The following is a 19,363-nucleotide window of genomic DNA, read 5'->3' on the forward strand; positions in this document are numbered from 1 at the left end:
AGCTGCCCGTGTCCTTCTGTTGCAGGAAGGGGGACCCCTTCCAGGGCCGGGGACGGCTCTTGTCTAACGCTCGGAAATGAAATATCCGAGGAGACAGACGTGCTGACACAGCAAGAGACTCTATTGGGCAGGGGCGCCCGGGGGGAGAGCAGCAGGGTGAGGGGACCCAGGAGGACTGCTCTCCACGTGGCTCGTGGTCTCAGGTTTTACGGTGATGGGGTTAGTTTCCAGGTTGCCTCTGGTCGGTCATCTTGCTTGGCCCATAGTCTGACTCAGGGTCCTTCCTGGTGGCGCGCGCATCTCTCACTCAGGATGGACTCCAGTGAGAAGGACTCTGGGAGGTCGGGTGTCTCCCTCTTCCAGCCCCTCCCGAATCCTCCCGGGGAGTTTTGGCGGTAGCGGCAGCACCGTGTCCCTTATGGGGACCTCCTGTTGTGAGAGAACTCAGGCAAGCGGCCTGGTCAGCGGTTCCCTACCGCTGCCTCATCGGGCGTGCAGCCTCTAGGTGGCAGCCCTGCCGAGCCCTTGGAAGGCAGAGGGGAGACTTCCTGGCTCACAGCATCTTCCCTGCGGTGGGGTTTCCCTCAGGCTCAGCCCCTCCCTGCAGGAGGCTCAGCTGCGCCTCCCCCCTCCAAACCTGCTGCCCACCGTTCGCTGGATCTACTTTCCTTTTCCTTTGCTTTTGTGTTTCTAGCATATTCCTCTAGAACATTATGGACCGAGTGGTGTCCCCCCCAGATTCATATGTTGAACCCCAATGTGGTGGTGTTAGGAGATGGGCCTTTGGAGGGTAATTCGGGTTAGATGAGGTCCCCAAGATGGCATTATCACCCTTCCAAGAGACACCAGAGGGCTCCAGCTCTCTGTCTGTCTGTCTGTCCGTCACGTGAGGACATGGCAAAAAGGTAGCCGCCCGCCTGTAAGCCGAGAAGAGGGTTCTCCCAGGAAACAACCCTGCTGGCCTTGGCCTTGACTCGGACCCCCAGCCTCCAGATGTGAGAAATAGATGTCTGTCCTCTAAGCCTCCGGGGCTGTGGGTCTCTCCTGGCAGTCGGAGCGGACTGGTGTGAGTCTGGTGCCCAGATGTCGTCTTGACTCCTTGTTTCTGCCTCTGCCACACGCTTCCGTCACCCAAGCGAGCTGTGCGCCCCCTTCCAGGCGGCTGAACTCCTACCGCCCAGGAGGGGCCAGCTGGGCTCTGAGCTGTAGGTCTGCCCCCTCCCGCGGTGCAATCACCACCACCACCACCACCACCACCACCCCCCCCGCGCCCGTGCCTGGGGTGACATCGCTGACGTGCAGCACAGCCCTGGAGGGCTGCCGTGTGCTGATGCGCTCAGGCACAGACGGAAAAGAAAAGTGGAGCAAAATGGTTAGGAAGAGCTGCGTTTCTAACATAACTCATTCTAAGTATTTATAATTAATTTTTTGCTAATGACGGTAACACCCCGCTCACAAAATTCCTGAAAATTTAAGGGCAGGCTCTTGGGAGCCGCTTGGTGTTTCTGTTTCCGGCGGATGCTGAATCCCCAGCCCCCCTCCATCACCATCGCCCAAGCTCTAGCCCTGGGAGTCTTCCAGCACCTTCCCAGCCTCCCTTGGCGCAGTGGCTCCCAGTGTCGCGGGGTGGAGGTGGGGGGTCCCAGCTGGGGGCACAGGTATCCACAGGGCCCTCTGGCCCCAGCGGCCTCGCCCTGTTGTGCCCCGGCAGCTTTCCTGGGTGAAAACAAGCACAGGCTGCTCTCCTGCTCTTCCGGTGTCCCGGGGGCGGCCTGGCTCTGGGCTCTCCTGCAGCTGTTCCTGGGCCAGGCTTCTCCGAGCCAGTTTCCCAGCACTGATGACTTGGCTTCGGGATCAGTGTTCCCACTGTGGCCACCTCCCGAGCAGAGGGAGGGAGGTGGGGAAGCTCGGCCTTTCCTGCCCCGAGGTGGTGGCCCTCCAGGGGGGAAGAGCACGGGGCTGGGATATGGAAAGTCCAGGCTGACACAGTTGACCGGCCAGAGGTGACTTGAGACCACTCTCTGGGGGGAGGGCATGGTGACCCAGGGTCCAGCCAGGGCTGCACCCAGGCCACAGCAGCACCTGGTGGTGGGAGAGCTGCCGGCTCTCCCGGGTCCCTGCCTGGGGTCCCCTGTCCGGGAGACACCGACTCAGGCCCCTCGGGCTCCCGATGCCTCCCCCTGGGCCCTGCATCTCAGCTTCCCCTGCAGACCCCAGCAGGGAGTGCCCACCGGTTCCTCCCAGCCCCACCCAGGCAGCAAACCCAAGGGTGCAGGAGCCCCGACCTCATACCCCTGTGCACTGTTGGGGGTTTCAGCCTTGTCTCTGCGGCGTGGCTCTCCTTCCCTGGGGCCCTGCCCCACCCTGCCCAGGCTGGGCTGCCGGGGCACTGCCTGCTTCCAGGCCCAACACAGACATCCCAGGACTGAGACCCAGGCCACCGCTTTCAGATTCCAATCCATTTCTGGACTACAGAAATTCCTATCATATCTTCGAGTCCAGCCGTTTCTCCTCCCTCTGTATCTGTCTCTCTCTGTCTTGCCGCCTCTGTCTCTCTCCCCCAGGTGTTCAGAAATACTCCAGCGGGGGCCGCATCCTGGACCAACTGCCTGAGGACTGAAGATGCTCCAGGAGGCCCTGCCATGAACACGGGGGCTGCTGTCAGGGGAGCAGCATCAGGACAGCGAGGTGTGGGGTGGCTGCAAGGAGGGCGCGAGGGCCCTGGACTGACCGAGGGGGCAGCCCCCAGTGGGCCGGCCCCTCCCCAGTTCCCAGGCCTGCATCGCTGTGTGGATCTGCTTCCTGGGCAGAAGAGGAGGCTGGACAAAGGGGAGGAGCGCGGCCCCAGGATCAGGCCTGGCCTTCCCAGGCCGTGGGGCCCTGATCCCTGAGTCCCAGCTGGGGTTCCCTCGAGGGACAGAACCCTGTGAGCACCCCCTTCCCAGAGCATGGGGTGGTCACACCCCTGAGGTCTGGCACTGGACAAGGGCCCGTCGTGAGGCTGGTTATCCCACAGCCAAGTGCACAGGCCCAGGGAGGCCGCTGGTCTGTCCCTGAAGGTGTGGTTTTTCCCACCTGAGGTCTGCACTCGGGAGGGGCAGGGGCTGGTTCTGTTGGGCGGGTCATCTCAGGTCCTGGGCCCCCGGCCTCCCTGGCTTTGAGGCAGCCTCGCTCCCTCTGTCTCCAAACCTTCCCCTTCTCTCAGTTTCTCAGGGCCCCTCATGAGGAGGTTCCTGGGGGGCTGCACCCTCCCCCAGCCCCACTTCTGCACAGCCTCAGGGCAGTGCCACTCAGCTGTGGGCGGGGCTCGCCTGGGTGGTGAGAATGGGCTGGGCACCCGCTGGGGTGTCCTCAGCCCCCCGGGCCCCAGGACTTTCCAAGGGGACATGCTCTGTCCTCCCCCTTTGGGGTGTGTGTGGTGTCTGATAAAGGCGACCTGCACCTCCTCACAAGAAGCCATGGGGCCTGGAGTCCACCTGTGAAGTCCCAGGAGGAGACAGGAGCAGGTGAGATGGGGGGGCGATCAGCAAAGTGCAGCCTGGGCCCCTCCACAGAACAAGTGGCCAGATTTCTTCAGCACCTAAATGGCGAAGGGAAAAAGAGACAAGACGGATCATAATGTGTGGGCCTTACTGGATCTTGATTTGAACAAACTGTGTGTAGTCACACATCTGAAACCACATATATACACATGCACATATATATGAAATTTGAACACTGGCTCTACATTTGATATTTAGGAATTATTGTCAATGTAAAAAAAATTATTTGTAAAAAAAAATACAGTAACATGGCCTTTTTTTTTTTTTTTTTTTTTTGCGGTATGCGGGCCTCTCACTGTTGTGGCCTCTCCCGTTGCGGAGCACAGGCTCCGGACGCACAGGCTCAGTGGCCATGGCTCACGGGCCTAGCCGCTCCGTGGCATGTGGGATCTTCCCGGACCGGGGCACGAACCCGTGTCCCCTGCATCGGCAGGCAGACTCTCAACCACTGCGCCACCAGGGAAGCCCAACATGGCCTTTTTTAGTGTATAGTTCTATGAGTTTTACTGCCTGTATGGATTTGCGTAATCTCCAACACAGTCCCATGGCCCGGAAGCCCCCTCCCGCTGCTCCACTGTAGGCGAGGCTGCACCCCAGGCCCTGGAAGCCACCGCTCGGTTCTCCTTCCCTGGTGTTGCGTCCTTGTGCCCATGTCACTTAAACGGAGCCCTGTACCACGTACGCAGCCTTTGGCGACTGGCTTCCTTCTCTCACATGATACATTTATGGCCCCTCAAGTTGCAGAAGTATCAGTGCTTTGTTCCTTTTTATTGCTCAGTGGTGCTCCGTGGTGGGGATGGACCACGGTCTACGCACTCACCCCGTTGAAAGCCATCTGGGTTGTTCCCAGTTTGGGGCGATTATGAATAGACACGCTGTAGACATTTATGTACAGGTTTTGGGGGGTTTTTTTAATTTAATTTTTAACATCTTTATTGGGGTATAACTGCTTTACAATGGTGTGTTAGTTTCTGCTTTATAACAAAGTGAATCAGTTATACATATACATATGTTCCCATATCTCTTCCCTCTTGAGTCTCCCTCCCACCCTCCCTATCCCACCCCTCCAGGCGGTCACAAAGCACTGAGCTGATCTCCCTGTGCTATGCGGCTGCTTCCCACTAGCCATCTATTTTACGTTTGGTAGTGTATATATGTCCATGCCTCTCTCTCACTTTGTCACAGCTTACCCGTCCCCCTCCCCATATCCTCAAGTCCATTCTCTAGTAGGTCTGTGTCTTTATTCCCATCCTGCTCCTAGGTTCTTCATAACCTTTTTTTTTTTTTGCCTTTGATTCCATATATATGTGTTAGCATATGGTATTTGTTTTTCTCTTTCTGACTTACTTCACTCTGTATGACAGACTCTAGGTCCATCCACCTCACTATGTACAGGTTTTTGTGTAAAGGTAGGTTTTCATTTCCCCAGGGTAAGTACCCAGGAACGGCAATCCTGGGTCATTATGTAAAGTGTCTGGTCGACTTTTTTTTTTTTTAAGTAATAAACTTTTTTATTTTTGGCTGCATTTGGTCTTTGTTGCTGGGCGTGGGCTTTTCTCTAGTTGCGGTGAGCGGGGGCTACTCTTCGTTGCGGTGTGCAGGCTTCTCATTGCGGTGGCTTCTCTTGTTGCGGAGCACGGGCTCTAGGTGCATGGGCTTCAGTAGTAGTGGCGCGTGGGTTCAGTAGTTGTGGCTCCCTGGCTCCAGAGCTCAGGCTCAGTAGTTGTGGCGCACGGGCTTAGTTGCTGTGCGGCATGTGGGATCTTCCCAGACCAGGGCTGGAACCCGCGTCCCCTGCACTGGCAGGCGGATTCTTAACCACTGTGCCACCAGGGAAGCCCCAGGTTGACTTTCTAAGAAGCTGCCAAGCTGTTGTCAGAGTGGCTGCACCATTCTGCCTTCTCAGCAGCGACGGCCTATGTCCCAGCTTGCATCTTCACCCTGAGTGACCGACCATCCTGCTTTGCCAGGACCTAGGGGTTTCCTGGGACAGGGGACTTTCAGTGCTGGAACCAGGAAACCCCTAGGAAACCAGGATAGTTCATCACCCTATCTTTGTCAGCACTTGGTATTGTCAGTGTTTTTTATTTTAGCCATTGTAATATGTGAGTAGTTAGTATCTCATTATGGGCTTAATTTGTATTTCCCTGAGACCTAATGATGTTGAGCATCTTTTCACGTGCTATTTGCCATCCATGTGTCCTCTGTGGGGAAGTGTCTGTTGAAGTCTATTCTCGATTTTTTCTTATTGGGTTGTTTGTTTTTTAACTGTTGATTTTTGAGAGCTCTTTATATATTCTCAGTACATACAGTTGGATATGTGATTTGCAAGTTTTTCTTCCAGTCTATGGCTTGTCTTTTCATTCTCTTAATAATGTCTTTCTGAAAGCAAAATTCAAAAATTTTGATGAAATCCAATTTATCATTGCTCTTTTAAAATTTGTACTAAAATATGAAGAACATAAAATGTACCATTTTAACCTTTTTTTTCATTTTAACCATTTTTAACTGTACAATTCACTGACATTCGTAAATTCACCATGTTGTGTAACTATGATCACTGTCTATTTCCGGAACTTTGTCATCACTCCAAACAGAAACTCTGTACCCATTAGGTAATATCTCCCTGTTTTTCCCCTCCCCCAGCCCCTGGAAATCTCTATTCTACTTTCTGTCTCTTGAATTGGCCCATTCTTTTTTGTTGTTGTTGTTGCGGTACGCGGGCCTCTCAGTGCTGCGGCTTCTCCCGTTGCGGAGCACAGGCTCCGGACGCGCAGGCTCAACGGCCATGGCTCACGGGCCCAGCCGCTCCGCCGCATGTGGGATTTTCCCGGACCGGGGCACGAACCCGTGTCCCCTGCATCGGCAGGCGGACTCTCAACCACTGCGCCACCAGGGAAGCCTGAAGTGGCCTATTCTTGACCCCTCATCTAAGTGAAGTCATACAGTGTTTGTCCCTTTGTGATAGGTTTATTTCATTTTATTTTATTTATTTTTAATTGTGGTAAAATACAGGTCGCATAAAACGTACCATCTTAACTGTACAGTTCAGCAGCGTTAAATACATTCACACAGGTGTGCAGCCAACCTCCAGACCTCTCTTCATCTTCCCAAACTGAAACTCTGCCCGCATTGAACAATACGCCCACCCTGGCAGTTACCCTTCACCTTTCTGTCTCTACGAATCTGGCTACTCTCGGGACCTCACATACGTGGAATCAAACAGTATTTGTCCTTCCGTGACTGGCTTATGTCACTTAGCGCCACGTCGTCAAGGTTCATCCAGGCAGTGGCTTGTGTCAGAACCGCCTCCCTTTTTCAGGCTGAATAGTGTTCCCGGGCACGTCCAGACCCAGTCATCCCTCCCCGACCGGAGATGCTGGAAGGGGCGGGGCCTGCAGGACAGGACGGGAGCCTAGGGCCAGGTGCTCCCAGGTGCGGGAAGGAGTAGGGGCAGCGCGGTGGCGGAGGGCGGGGGGCGGGGCGGGGGGGGGCGGGGGGCGGGGCGGGGGGGGAGGGCGGGGCGGAGGGGCGGCCCCACCCCACGGCCGCCCCGGCCCGGCCCCGGCCCGCGGCCTGCCGGGAGACGTAGGCCCGAGCCTCTCAGGAAGCAGGACTCGGAGTCCCAGAGAGCTCCGCGGCGCGCCTGCGGGCCGCGACACTGCTCGCCGCGTGGCCTGCCGGGACTTGTAGTCCAGCGCCTGCGGGCGCCCCGGCGCAGGGCGAGAGAGGGACTCGGTGTCCCAGAGAGCCCCGCGCTGGGCCACGACGCCGCGCGCCCTCGCCGTCGCCGCCGTCGCCGCCGCCGCCGGGCTTTCTCCGGCCGCCGCCGACACTGTCGCTGCTTCGCGGACTGGAGGGCCCAGGCATCTCCGGGCGAGCGGAGGCTGCGGGTGGGAGCCTTCGTGGGCACTGCGAAGCGGGCCGGGGGAGGCCGGGATGGAGCCCCCCGGAGGTGGGCGCGCTGCCGGGCGGGCCCGCGCCTGGGGCGGTTGGGGAGGGGGCCGGGCGGCGGGGGGAGTGGGGCGGGGGGAGGGCTCCGGGGGCGGGGTCGGCGGTGGGGGTGGGGCGCGGAGAGGGCACTGGGGGAGGGGTTAGGGGCGGGGGTCCAGGCGGGGGTCCGGGGTCTGAAGGAAGGGCGGGGGCCGGGGGCGGAGGTGTGAGGGGCTTCGAGGAGTGCCCGATGTTGGGTGGCTCCTCCGGGGAGGCATTGGGCTGGGCCGGGCGAAGAGGAGAACGCGGCACTGGGGATCCTTCGGAGGAATGGCCCTTCCTTCTGACTCCAGCCCGCCCTCAACCCCAGCTGGTCCCCAGATGGTTGGAGGAGGGGGCGGCCGCCGGGTCCCAGGGGAGCGGGGAGCCCCGTGTACCCGGAACAGGGCACCGAGCAGGCCTGCTCTCCCTGCAGTTGACTGAAGCGGGTGAGCCGAGTTCCAGAGCCTCCAGGCAGGATTTCGGGGCCTCCCGGCGGTGCAGCGGATGGTCTGAGAGCCGCGCAGACATGGCTCACCTCAGGGGATTTGCCAACCAGGTAAGGGGGGCGTCTGGACCGCGGGCGTGTGTGTCGTCGGTGCACGTGCGCCTGACACGGACCGCTGGCTGCAGGGTCTGAGAAAGGGCGCTTCACCAAGGACTGTCTGTTGAAAGTCGTCCTGGCGTTTCCGAAGAGCAGCCCCTGCTAAGGCGTGTGTGGGTTGAAGGGAGGAGCTCGTGGGGAGCCCTGTGATGCACAGCCGTGCGCAAAGCGGGGAGCAGTCTTGCGGTGCTCAGGCTTGGTGGGTGCAGGGCCGACTCCGGTTGGCTGGTTTGCAGCGTTCTGTGGGGCAGGAGTCTCCAAGTCTGTCAGCGTAGAGCCACAGTGCAGGGTCAGCGGAGGGCGTGCAGAGACGTATCTTGGGAACCGCGCCGGCCCGCAGGAACCTGGGTCTGCGCATCTGGAGGCATGTGGAAGATCGGGGTCCACATGGAGCTTCGGCCTGGGCAGGGACGCTGGCCGTGTCCGGCTGGGGCAGGGGCTGGGGGGGGACGAGAGGGGCTGAGAATGGGATTTAGCAGCTGTTGGGAGAGTCGGTGTGCAGGGAAAGCCGAGGACACGTGTGTGCCTGTTTCTCTCAAGGGGGCTGGAAAGGGCTGCCCCTGGGCTGGAGGTGCCTGCCTGGAAAGCGCCCACTGCCTGTCTTTTTTGGTTGATTGGTTCTCGTAATTCCCGACAGCCACTTTGAGGCGTCTGGCTTTGCACTGGGGACCCTCCACAGTGTGCCCTGAGGCTGGGTGGCTCTGGATAAGAGCGTCGGGGCAGCCAGCTCTGGGCTTCTGGGCCATGCGTTTCCCCCTCTTTTGTTAGTTCAAATCGAGTGTGACCCGAAGCTGATGTGAGGTGAGCCACCTGGCAGTTGGGTGTCCCTGCGTCCTAGCTGTTGGGTCTTGTTCTCCTCATCTTGTCGGCTCCAGCGTGGTTTAGGCTGAGCGCTGTGAGGTGTTGGGAGCTGCTCTTAAAGAGAACTTCCGTGGGCTGAGTCTGAGGATGGGTGCTCGGGAGGAACAGGAAGCGTGTGTCTGTGTGTGGGCGGCGGGGCTGGGGTCAGGGTCAGCTCCAGGCCCAGCTGGGCTCCTTGGAGAAACCTGGAGCGCCTCACACAGTTGCTGGGCAGGGCATCCTGGACCGGCTGTGGCTGCAGACGGGCCCCAGGGCCTGCTCGCTGACGCGGACGTGAGCTGGTGGGTTTTCGTTCATCAGTGACATCTTGTGTCTTAAATTACATGACTCAGATGCTGGGAGGGAAGTCTGGCTCGAGTTTATTTTTATAAAGAGCTATAGAAGTGGCTCCCGTGGGTCCCAGAATGAGAAATGGGAGCTATGAGCCCCCCCATACCTGTGTGCTGATGGTGCTTGGAGTGTGGCCTGGGCCTCCGGATCACATGCCCGGGGAAGGGAGCGCAGGCCCAGAGGAGCTGAGGAAGAGACCCCAAAGGAAGGAAGCCCCTTTTGTCCTTTTAGGGGTGGAGAGACTTGGTCTTTGTCGGTGGCAGGAAGCCTGACAGGACGTTGTTTTCTCTTGAGACGGTTGTCACTGTGGCCCTTCGAGGCGGCCCCTGCATGGGGCCGTGGGTGTGCTCCTCCACAGGCATGGGGGAGTCCTGCATGTCAGGCCCCTGCCTAGCTGGTTCCTGCCCTGCCTACAGGCTCTGGATGGCTGCAGGCAGCACCGCGTGCACATTGGCTGCCACCCTTCGTGGGGTGGTGGGGGCCGTTGGGCACCCCTCATCTTGGAGGGTGACGCTTATGGCAGACGTATCGCTAAGCGGACATACACACAGACACACTGCTGAGTGGCAGCTGCAGACCTGGCAGCCCCAGGGCTGATTCAGAGAACCAGGGTCTGGGCCCAGCGAGCAGCCTGAGCGATTGTCCAGACCACGCGTGTTGTCAGGAAGGGCGGCCTGAGACCCAGGCCCCGGAGCACTTGTCTCTCCTTCCGCTGGCAGGGCTGTGAGCAGGTTGTGTCTGTGATGTGCCTGTAAGGTTGGGGTCACGGCCAGGAGCCTTCCTGTCACGCTGTCTGCTCAGGGGACTGGCCTGTAGCGGTGGGGACCCAAAGAGTGTGAGAGTTGGGGCGGGGGCTCCCTGCTTCCCTGCCGAGCCTGGAATCTGGTTAGGGGTCTGCCCTGTCTCCCACTTTGGGGCCGTGGAGGGCTGGGCACCCTGCCTGGGGTATCCCTGGTCAGGCCGCTGTGGGGGACCAGCCCCAGCCCTGCCCCGCGTGGAGAAGGCGGAGAGCGTGTGTCGCTGGCAGAGGCCCGAGAGCTGGAGGGACAGCAGTGCCCATCAGTGCTGCCGGGCCTCGGTCCACCTCCCCTGGGTCTTCTCTGAGACCACTGCAGAAGGAGCGCTGGTGGGACCGGAGGCGTCCCCGGGGCCGTGCCAGCCCTGGCTCGGGCTGGGGCTGGGGCTGGCGTGCGGGTGAGTGGTTTGCTGGACCGGCCCCCAGAGGTGCGAGAGGCCCTCCTGGGCTGGCTGAGCCGAGGGGCACAGGCGGAGGGGCAGGCGGAAGGGGGCTGTGTCCCAGGCTCGCTGGCCCAGCCCTCCCCGAGGCCCCATCACCTGCCGCCCTCTCCTGGGAAGGCAGTTCGCTGGCCACTTGGGGTTGACACGTCATCTCAGTCTGAAGCCAGCTGGGCCGCAAACGGAGCTCTGCCTGGGCGTGAACCCCAGGGGTGCACGTGGGCTCTGTGCTCCCCAGGGCTGTCTCCTCCGGACCTGGTGAGCGCGGCTGCCCTGGGATGGGCCCGCCCTCAGCACCATCACGGACAGCGCTTAGCAGCCGAGCAAGTGGTGACGCCGCCGCTTTGGGTGGGCGCCCCCCGAGACGCCCTCTGGGTGATGGTGCTTGGGGTTTGGAGGGACGTGAGTCCTGGTGGATTTGAGGCCCGGCAGGGCTTGGAAAACCCTTTTCACCTCTGTCTGGACTAAATGCTATGCTCCCTGCCAGCCTTTCCACGGGTCCCACCCAGAGCTGCTGAACCTCACGTGGGTCCTGGGGCTGCAGCGCCTGTGCGGCCGCTCCAGGCTCTAAGAACGTGGTCGGTGGCGGGAGTGAGGTGATCTCAGAAGCCCAGGGGACCGCGGGGCGGGGGTGGGGGCGATGCCAGGGGTGCCTCACCCGCTCTCTGGTGCTGCTGCCTCCACGCAGCCCCACGTGGAGCTGTCTCGCCTTGGATGCACTGAGGGTCAGGGACAAAAGCAGGGTTGTCACCGCGGATGCCCCTCTGCCACAGCGTCCAGGTGCTGGGACAAGGAGGTGCGGAGCGCCTCCTGCCCCAGCGGCTCAGCGCCTGTTAGGGTGGTTTTGTGCTTCTGCCTTGAGCACTGGGTGGGACGGCGTTCCGTATATTTGAACCTCCAAGATCAAGCACCCAAGAAAGTGTCAGTTTTCAGCTCTGCGCTGGTGTGAGGACTGATCTGGGGGCTCGAATGGGACTCTCTCTAAGGGGTGTGGCTTCCGGGTGTGGCTTCCAGGTGCGCAGGGAGAACTCGGTTAACGTGTGCTGGGTTTGTTTTTTGTTTTAATTAACAGGATTTATTTTTTAGAGCAATTTTAGGTTTACAGGAAGATCGGTGAGAGTTCCGTACATCCCTCGTCCCTTCCCCGGGGAGTCTGTTACAGTCACTGATCCAGTGTGGACAGGCTGTTTCTCACGAAGCCGGCAGGGCGCGTGAGGCTGGCTCCTGGGTGGTTACAGCGTCGCCCAGGGTCGTCTCACGGTCCCCGCCTCCCTGTGCTCCACCGACTCGTCCCTCCTAACCCGTTACTGTGCCTTGCTGGGCCCTCCCCAGGCGTGGGGTGTGGGCAGGTCGGGGTGACCTGCGTGGCCCCTCTGCCTGCCCACGGCCCTGGTTTCTTGGCGAGAGCCCAGGTCTCGCCGCGCTTTCTGGGGGCGTTTTCCCTTGTGTGGAGGGTAACTTTATCTTCTGAACGAAAAGTGATAAAGGAAGCGAGGAAAGCATCTGGGGGCACTCCCTGGCTCTTCGCGGCTCTTGGGGTCACTGGCTGCCCGGCCCGCCCTCTGTCCCCAGCACTCTCGCGTGGACCCCGAGGAGCTCTTCACCAAGCTCGACCGCATCGGCAAGGGCTCGTTTGGGGAGGTGTACAAGGGCATCGACAACCGCACCAAGGAGGTGGTTGCCATCAAGATCATCGACCTGGAGGAGGCTGAGGACGAGATCGAGGACATCCAGCAGGAGATCACGGTGCTCAGCCAGTGCGACAGCCCCTACATCACGCGCTACTTCGGCTCCTACCTGAAGGTGCCTGCGGGCTGGGGGCTTGCTCTGCGCCAGCCATGCTCGTGCCCGCCCCTCCGGGGAGCCGTCTAGGTTCCCTGTGGCCAGCACGGGGATGGCCCCGGCAGTCCCCGTGTCTGCTTGGGAGGCCGAGGCTGGGTCTGCTCCCACGTGGGCCTGGTCTGAAGGGCAGGGGTCCCGACAGGTCAACACGGACCCAGCCTCACAGTGGAGAGGGCCCCCAAGAAGTGACAGCCCCCAGGGCCAAGCGTGCATGCAGAGAGGGGCCTGGCCTCGTCCTGAGGGGGAGCCCTTGGGAGGGCAGGGCGTGAGCAGAGTCTCTGGGGTCGGCCGGCTCTGGAGTGGCCTGGCTGCGCCCGCTGCCCGGGCAAGGGTGCATCTGCTGGGAGAGCTCTGGGACCCCCGCAGCCGGAGCCTGGAGCCCTTCCCAGGAGGGCTTTGAGGGAGGGGGCTCGGCTGCTGACCGGGCACTTGGTCTGTCTGCAGAGCGTCTGCAGCGGGGGCGTGGTGGGAGGGGAGCCAGGCTGGGCTGCTGCAGCCCGTCCCCGGTGGGCGTCCTGGCTGAGTCACCCCGGTGGGGGCGTGTGTCGGGGTCCCATGCTTGTCGGCTGCCCCGTGCTGACGCGCGCTTCTCTGGTACCAGAGCACGAAGCTGTGGATCATCATGGAGTACCTGGGCGGCGGCTCCGCCTTGGACCTGGTGAGGTGTGGGCCACGCAGTGGGTGGCCCGCAGGGCGGGGGCCAGACTGAAGTTGTCTGGGGGTTGTCCTTGGGCCCTGGGTTCCCGTGACCTCCCTCCCTTTGCCGTCTTGGCACATCGGATGTTCCTTGGGACCCAGCCGGTGCTGAGGGGTCCCGGGCCTCTGCAGGCCTCTGGGGGGTAGGGTGGTTAGCTCCCCCAGGCAGACAGCTCAGGGGTGTGGCCGGGACTCCGTTCTCAGCTGTTACGTTTACAGCGAAGGTGAAGGTAGTGTGTGTCTGTCCTCAGAAAAGGGCCTCCCCCACACCCACGTGACGTGGCCTCTGGAACTTCTCTCTCGAGAGTGGGTAAAGAAGTAGGAAGCCCCCGCCATCCAGAGGGTCACCCCGCGCCCGGTAGAGAGGAGGTCGAGCTCAGGCCTTGGCGCTGGCTCTGGGTGGCAAGGAAGGGAGGGTGGGCCGGCGTTGCAGGGGAGGCCCGAGTGTCTCCTCTGTGTCTGCAGCTTAAGCCGGGTCCCCTGGAGGAGACCTACATCGCCACCATCCTGCGAGAGATCCTGAAGGGCCTGGAGTACCTGCACTCGGAGCGCAAGATACACCGAGACATCAAAGGTCCCTCGGGGCTGTGAGGTGGCAGGCGGCTCTGGGGCACGGGGCTGGCGGTGCTCAGTGCGCCCAGCCTGCGCTCCCCGTGGCCTCGGAAACCCAGCGGTTCCATCTTGCTCTGTCTTCCAGAAGACACTGCCAGTAACGGACAGAGCTTTCTGAGTACCGTGTCCCTGTGCGCTGGCAGAGCAGCTCTGCACGTAGCGTAGGAGGGATCCTATTTAGGCCAAAAACATGGACTTTCGCTCAGGTCTTAGATCTGAGAGTGAGGTGTAGTTAGGGCGACCGTGCTGGTGTACACGAGTGGCCAGGCCACCAGGGAGGGACCTGGCTGAGGGGCTGACGGGAGGTGACTGGCAGAGTGAGGGGACGGTCAGGGTCACCTCCGCCTGTTGTGTGACTTGGGAGGAAGGGCCGTCGCTCTGTGGGATTTTTCGTAAGAGGGGACCACCACGAGGGCCCTGGAGCCTGGCCTGGGGGGAGCACGTGGCTGTGCCCCTCACCTGCCGGCAGTGCCCTGGGGCCCTGGTCAGGTCGTCGGGCGGACGCCGGGAGGGAGGCGCTTCCTCGGGCAGCTGCGTGCGGGCGGGAGCCCTCGTGGCGCGGAGGGTGACGCCCCGCTGTCCTGTGTCGGGCAGCTGCCAACGTGCTGCTCTCAGAGCAGGGTGACGTGAAGCTGGCAGACTTCGGGGTGGCAGGGCAGCTCACGGACACGCAGATCAAGAGGAACACGTTTGTGGGCACCCCCTTCTGGATGGCGCCCGAGGTCATCAAGCAGTCGGCCTATGACTTCAAGGTGGGCGCGGCGGGGGGGGGGGGCAGGGTCGCGGGCGGGGGCGCTCAAGGTGCCCCGGCTGCAGTGGCCCCGTGTGGCTTTCCGTCCAGGCTGACATCTGGTCGCTGGGGATCACGGCCATCGAGCTGGCCAAGGGCGAGCCCCCCAACTCCGACCTCCACCCCATGCGCGTCTTGTTCCTGATCCCCAAGAACAGCCCACCCACGCTGGAGGGCCGCCACAGCAAGCCCTTCAGGGAGTTCGTGGAGGCGTGCCTCAACAAGGACCCCCGATTCGTAAGCACCTCCAGGCCCCCCGCTCCAGCAGGTGCCAGCTTGCGTGGCTGGGCGGGTTCTGGCCGCGCTGGAACCAGGCCCCAGGGGTGTGTGTGTGTGTGTGTGTTGGGGGGGTCTGTGTTGGGAGCTGGGAGGCGATGGGGCCTGAGGCCCCTCCCCTGTGCCAGGTGCCCCCTCTCCCCAGCCTCTCTTGGTCCAGGGTGGGCTCCGCTGCAACCCCCGGCGGGTCCGGGGAAGCTCCAGAGGGCTCCCCCCTGGCAAGGACGGCGTGCAGCACCCCCCAGCCTCCCTGTTGCCCCTTCCCACCCGGAGGCCCCTCACCGAGCCCCCGGGAGCAGCAAGGCTGAGGCCCAGGGCTCGGCCCAGGCTGTTTTGCGCCTGAGCCCCCGGAGCTCGAAGGGCGGAGCTCGAAGGGCGGAGCTTGGCTGCCCGGCGCCAGGTAACCCGTGCCCGTGCCCGGCAGCGGCCCGCCGCCAAGGAGCTCCTGAAGCACAAGTTCATCACGCGCTACACCAAGAAGACCTCCTTCCTCACTGAGCTCATCGACCGCTACAAGCGCTGGAAGTCAGAGGGCCACGGCGAGGAGTCAAGCTCCGAGGACTCCGACATGTAGGGGCCCCGCTCGTCCTGTGGGGCTTCGGTGGGCACAGGGGCGGGGTCCCTGCTCGGGGGTAGGAGTTGGGTGCTTGTTCCTGGTGTCGCGGGCCCAGCGTTCAGGGCCGTGAGGCCAGGTGCGCTTCGCGGCCCTTGTGACTCTTCCTCCTCCCCTTCAGCGACGGAGACCCTGAGGACGGAGAGCAGGGCCCCGTCTGGACGTTCCCCCCCACCATCCGGCCGAGCCCGCACGGCAAGCTGCACAAGGGGACGGCCCTGCATGGCCCCCAGAAGGTCTGGCTGTCCCCGCGCCCACGCCAGGAGGGTGGAGGCCTGTTCAGAGCTGACTGAGGGGAGGGCTGTGGGGGGGCATGTCTCCTGGGCACGTGTGCTCCCCAGGGCGGGTTTCCAGGAGACCGGAAACGGGGCGCCTGAGTTCGCTGCCCTGCTCACCCCTCCGCGCTTTGTGTTTGCAGTCAGCGGAGCCTGTCAAGAGGCAGCCGAGGTCCCAGTGCCTGTCCACGCTGGTCCGACCCGTCTTTGGAGAGGTGAGGGCCAGGCCGGGGGGCCTGGGGGGCAGGGGCTGTATTGCTGTTCTTCAGAGATGCTGCCCCCGCAGGGCCACAGCAAGGTACGCTGGCCAGCCTGCCGGTGCGCAGGCTTTCTGGGTCCCGTAAAGCCCACGAGGGTGGACCTGTGGACCCGGCCTTCTGAGTGGAAGGGCCAGGGATGGCTGGGGCAAGCTGGCCTAAGGTGACCCTTAAGTTCCCAAGCCTGCCAGGGTTCTCTGGGGTCTCAGGGCAGCTTTGATTGTGAATTACTGTCTTAGGACTTTTTGTCTTGAACCAGAAACACGGGGTGACTCTCTTGTCGAGAGAGAGGCCGGGAGATTTAGATCTTGGTGTTGGGTGTCAGGCCCTGGGCAGGGAGCCCTTAAGGACAACTCCCCAGTCAGTGGTCACGTGACCTGGTGTCTGTGTCACTTGCTCATGGGCAGTCGGTAGCATCCCCAGGAGCATAAGTCAGCCGGCAGTGGGTTGTGGTCAGGTCAGGTTCACACCCAGGGTGTCGCTGGCACCTGGAGCTCGGGGGAGGAGGAGGGGATGTTGAGCGTGGCGGCAGCAGAGCCTTTCCACGGAGGGTGGGGTGCGGGCACGGGGCAGGGGCGTCAGGATGCAGGCAGGCACGCTGCCACCTCCAGGGGCCTGGAATGCCTGGAGTGGGGGGAACGGGATTGGGGGGACTGCCCCTGGTTGTGCGGGCACCTGGGGCTGTGCGGCAGGAGCTCTTGGGGCTCAGCGTGGACAGCTGGATCAGAAGCCTGAGCAAGGCTGCCACGGGGCGGGGCCGGCAGCTCTGGGGCTGCGTGGTGTGTGCGCGCGTGTGCGTGTGTGTGTTCATTCGCGTCCCAGCTGCGAGGGGTGGGCCGTGGGCTGGGCCGTGGGCTGGTGTGTCTGGGTAGGGAGGTGGGTGGGGAGGTGGAGCCCCACCTAGGCTGGCTGGGGCCCCCTTAGGGTCCTGACGCTGTGGGCTGGGCCTGCCTGAAGTCGGCTGCTGGGGGGGTGTCCTGGAAGGTGTGCACCCCTGTTTCTGTAGTGTCGGGCGTGGTGGGGACGGGCTGACCAGTCTCCAGCCCCTCCGTGCCAGGCCAGTTGCAGGGAGGGCATCTCTCTCCTTTGGGTCCTCACAGCCCCGCGGTGCTGGTGGCGCCTGGTCCCGAAGGTCGGGCCGGCGGGTCTGGCTGTGTCCTCTCACTTGGCGGACCTGAGCTGTGGGCTTCTAGGACCCTGGTCAGGGGGAAGCCACGTGATTGGAGAGCCAAGGCCTGAGGACGGGGGTGCTGCAGGGGCAGGCGGGGGGTGGGGCAGCCACTGCCTCTCTTGGGAGCCCCGCCCGCAGGCGTTCCGGGGACCTGCTGTCCCAGCTCTGTGTGGAGGGACCACGCTGCGAGTCACAGGCGAGGGGAGCAGGCCACCAGCCTGAGCCTCTGACCAGGCGCACGGGTGTCTCTCTGCAGCTCAAAGAGAAGCACAAGCAGAGCGGCGGGGGCCTGGGGGCGCTGGAGGAGCTGGAGAACGCCTTCAGCCTGGCTGAGGAGTCCTGCCCCGGCATCTCGGACAAGCTGATGGCTCAGCTGGTGGAGCGCGTGCAGAGGTGAGGGTGCTGGGGCAGGGGGGAGGCCCAGGACGCGCTTTGGGTGCTCGCCCTTGGGACAGGAGGCGGCAGGACGGGGCCGCACCGGCTTCGCTCGGTGTCCCGGAGACCCCACCCCGGCCGGCACTGCCGGGCGGCGGCAGCAATGACGGGGCCTCCGGTCCGCAGGTTTTCACACAGCAGAAACCACCTGACGTCAGCCCGCTGAAGCCGCTGCGGTTCGCACACAGGGGAGAGAGGGGTCTTCGTCTTGAGCTGCCTTGTCGAGGACCGCGCTGACTGGAAACCCCGTGTGCTGTCGGGGCCGCCGGCCTCCCTGCCGGGCCACGCCCCCAGCCCTGAGCAGAGGGCCGCCCCGTTGCCACGCCCCCCTCGTGGCCAGGCCACGGCCACACTCGGCAGCAGAGCGGCGCCTGGCCGCCCCCTCTGTGGGCTCCCGGGCAGTGCGGCCACCCAGACTGAGGGGCAGATATGCCTCCTCCCCACCCGGCCCGATGGCCCTTGGAGGTTGTAGATTTGCCTTGTGGTGTTGGATCAGGTACCGTGTCTTCTCATAAGTACTTGTCAGCCAGAATGTTGTTTTTTAAGAAAAATCGAACTTCCTTGCTTCCCTAAATAGCCTGAGGGTAAGGAGTTGGTTTTCATAGAACGTTGAGAAGTTCCTGCCACTTTCAATAAAGACCTGACTTGGAGACATGCTGGTGGTGGCCGGGCGGGGTCCACAGCCTGCGCTCCAGGCCTCTGAGCTCGTCACAGCGCGCAGGGACCACGTGTGCCCACTGGAAGGAGAGGGGCAGCACGCAGGCATACAGGAGATGCCCTTTATTTTTAACCACACGCAGGTTAGCACAGCACACCTCCTGGGAGCTGATAAATTACGGGGACTTTGCTTTCCACTTTGCAGAGGTCTGTGGGGTGGGCGGCAGAGTGGTTTCTGCTGGACTTCCATGTGGCTGTGACCCAGGGGCCCTGTCCCACCCCCCGTTTCACCCAGCCTGAAGGGCAGGGTCCTGCTCTGGAGGCGCAGAGAGGGCAGGTGGGCACCAGCCTCGGCAGTGCATGGAGCCGGGCCCATTTCCACGCACATGTGTGTTCGTCCCGCTGCCCCACGGGGCCAAGGGAGTGACTGGGTCTTGAGGGGACTGTGCCCCTCCCAGGTGTCCCTGTGAGTGAGGCCCATCCACTGCCAGTCTGGAGGGGGGACACGGGACGTGCAGTCATGGGCACGTGCTGCTCTGCTTGCTCGGGTCTGTCCTCAGCCGGGCAGGGTGGGCTTCACGCCTCCTCCTCGGAGGTCCCGGCCCTCCCTGGTGAGGTGCTGGCGCTCTTGATCACCTCCATCCACCTGAGAAGAGGTTTCGGGACCGTCAGGACCGGGACCCGTCCCCCGCCCACAGCAGATTGGGAAGTGGGCGTGCTCTGACCATCAGACCAGTGGGCTTGCGCTCAACTGTCTTCCCAAGAGTGACCCCAAATAAGGAGGGCATGGGACTCAGCATGGGCCAGTTAAAAGCCTGGAAGCAGTGCTCAGTCCTTCCTTTCTAGGACCCAGAAAACCCGCCTCTGGTGTCCTCAGTGGAAGAGGGAGAGCCGAGGAGATACGGGGGGCCCTGGCAGCCCCCCGCGAAATTACCTCCCTAGCGTGTATTTGCTCTCAGCCCGGAAGAAGTAGACGTGGGACTTGAACTGGAGCTTGAAGACGTGCTCCTTGTGGATGCCGTCGGCCTTCCCGGGGAGGCTCACGCTGTAGCCCAGCAGCGGAAGGCTGGCCAGGGGGCAGTCATCCTGGAAGGCAGCAGGGCACGCGCTCGCCAGGCGCCCAGCCCCCCGCCTCTCCCCACACGGCAGCAGCGGCGGGGCCAGGCTCGTTCAGAACCGAGGGGGTTCTGTGAG

The 19,363-nt window shown here is 62.4% G+C and overlaps 2 protein-coding genes across 18 annotated transcripts in view; one reads left to right on the forward strand and one right to left on the reverse strand.

The window, feature by feature from the left end:
- Positions 1 to 18,162, forward strand: part of STK25 (serine/threonine kinase 25) — a 34,538-nt gene extending 16,376 nt beyond the window's left edge. Inside the window, exons 1-12 of one of the 7 annotated variants that reach the window (XM_027116286.1) lie at positions 7,305 to 7,435; positions 7,951 to 8,073; positions 12,118 to 12,348; positions 12,989 to 13,045; positions 13,549 to 13,657; positions 14,290 to 14,447; positions 14,537 to 14,722; positions 15,186 to 15,331; positions 15,496 to 15,610; positions 15,793 to 15,864; positions 17,334 to 17,470; positions 17,639 to 18,162. In XM_027116286.1, the coding sequence (XP_026972087.1) occupies positions 8,044 to 8,073; positions 12,118 to 12,348; positions 12,989 to 13,045; positions 13,549 to 13,657; positions 14,290 to 14,447; positions 14,537 to 14,722; positions 15,186 to 15,331; positions 15,496 to 15,610; positions 15,793 to 15,864; positions 17,334 to 17,470; positions 17,639 to 17,678 (1,281 nt within the window). In that variant the 5' untranslated portion in view covers positions 7,305 to 7,435; positions 7,951 to 8,043 and the 3' untranslated portion in view covers positions 17,679 to 18,162. Of the gene's footprint in view, positions 1 to 7,302; positions 7,498 to 7,950; positions 8,074 to 12,117; positions 12,349 to 12,988; positions 13,046 to 13,548; positions 13,658 to 14,289; positions 14,448 to 14,536; positions 15,332 to 15,495; positions 15,611 to 15,792; positions 15,865 to 17,333; positions 17,471 to 17,638 lie in introns of those variants that run through there. The other 6 variants (XM_027116248.1, XM_027116278.1, XM_027116267.1 and 3 more) reach the window with 6 other exon arrangements.
- A 115-nt stretch (positions 18,163 to 18,277) lies between these two features.
- Positions 18,278 to 19,363, reverse strand: part of FARP2 (FERM, ARH/RhoGEF and pleckstrin domain protein 2) — a 92,336-nt gene continuing 91,250 nt past the window's right edge. For 10 of the 11 annotated variants that reach the window (XM_027116161.1, XM_027116189.1, XM_027116170.1 and 7 more), the window contains 2 exons: positions 19,104 to 19,255; positions 18,278 to 18,815 (listed from right to left, as the gene is read on the reverse strand). In XM_027116161.1, coding sequence (XP_026971962.1) covers positions 18,746 to 18,815; positions 19,104 to 19,255 — 222 coding nt within the window. In that variant the 3' untranslated portion in view covers positions 18,278 to 18,745. Of the gene's footprint in view, positions 18,816 to 19,103; positions 19,256 to 19,363 lie in introns of those variants that run through there. The other variant, XR_003434732.1, reaches the window with a different exon arrangement.

This window comes from Aethalodelphis obliquidens, unplaced genomic scaffold, assembly GCF_003676395.1.
Source record: "Aethalodelphis obliquidens isolate GAN/ISIS:26980383/991018 unplaced genomic scaffold, ASM367639v1 scaffold2, whole genome shotgun sequence".
Classification (NCBI taxonomy): Eukaryota; Metazoa; Chordata; class Mammalia; order Artiodactyla; family Delphinidae; genus Aethalodelphis; species Aethalodelphis obliquidens.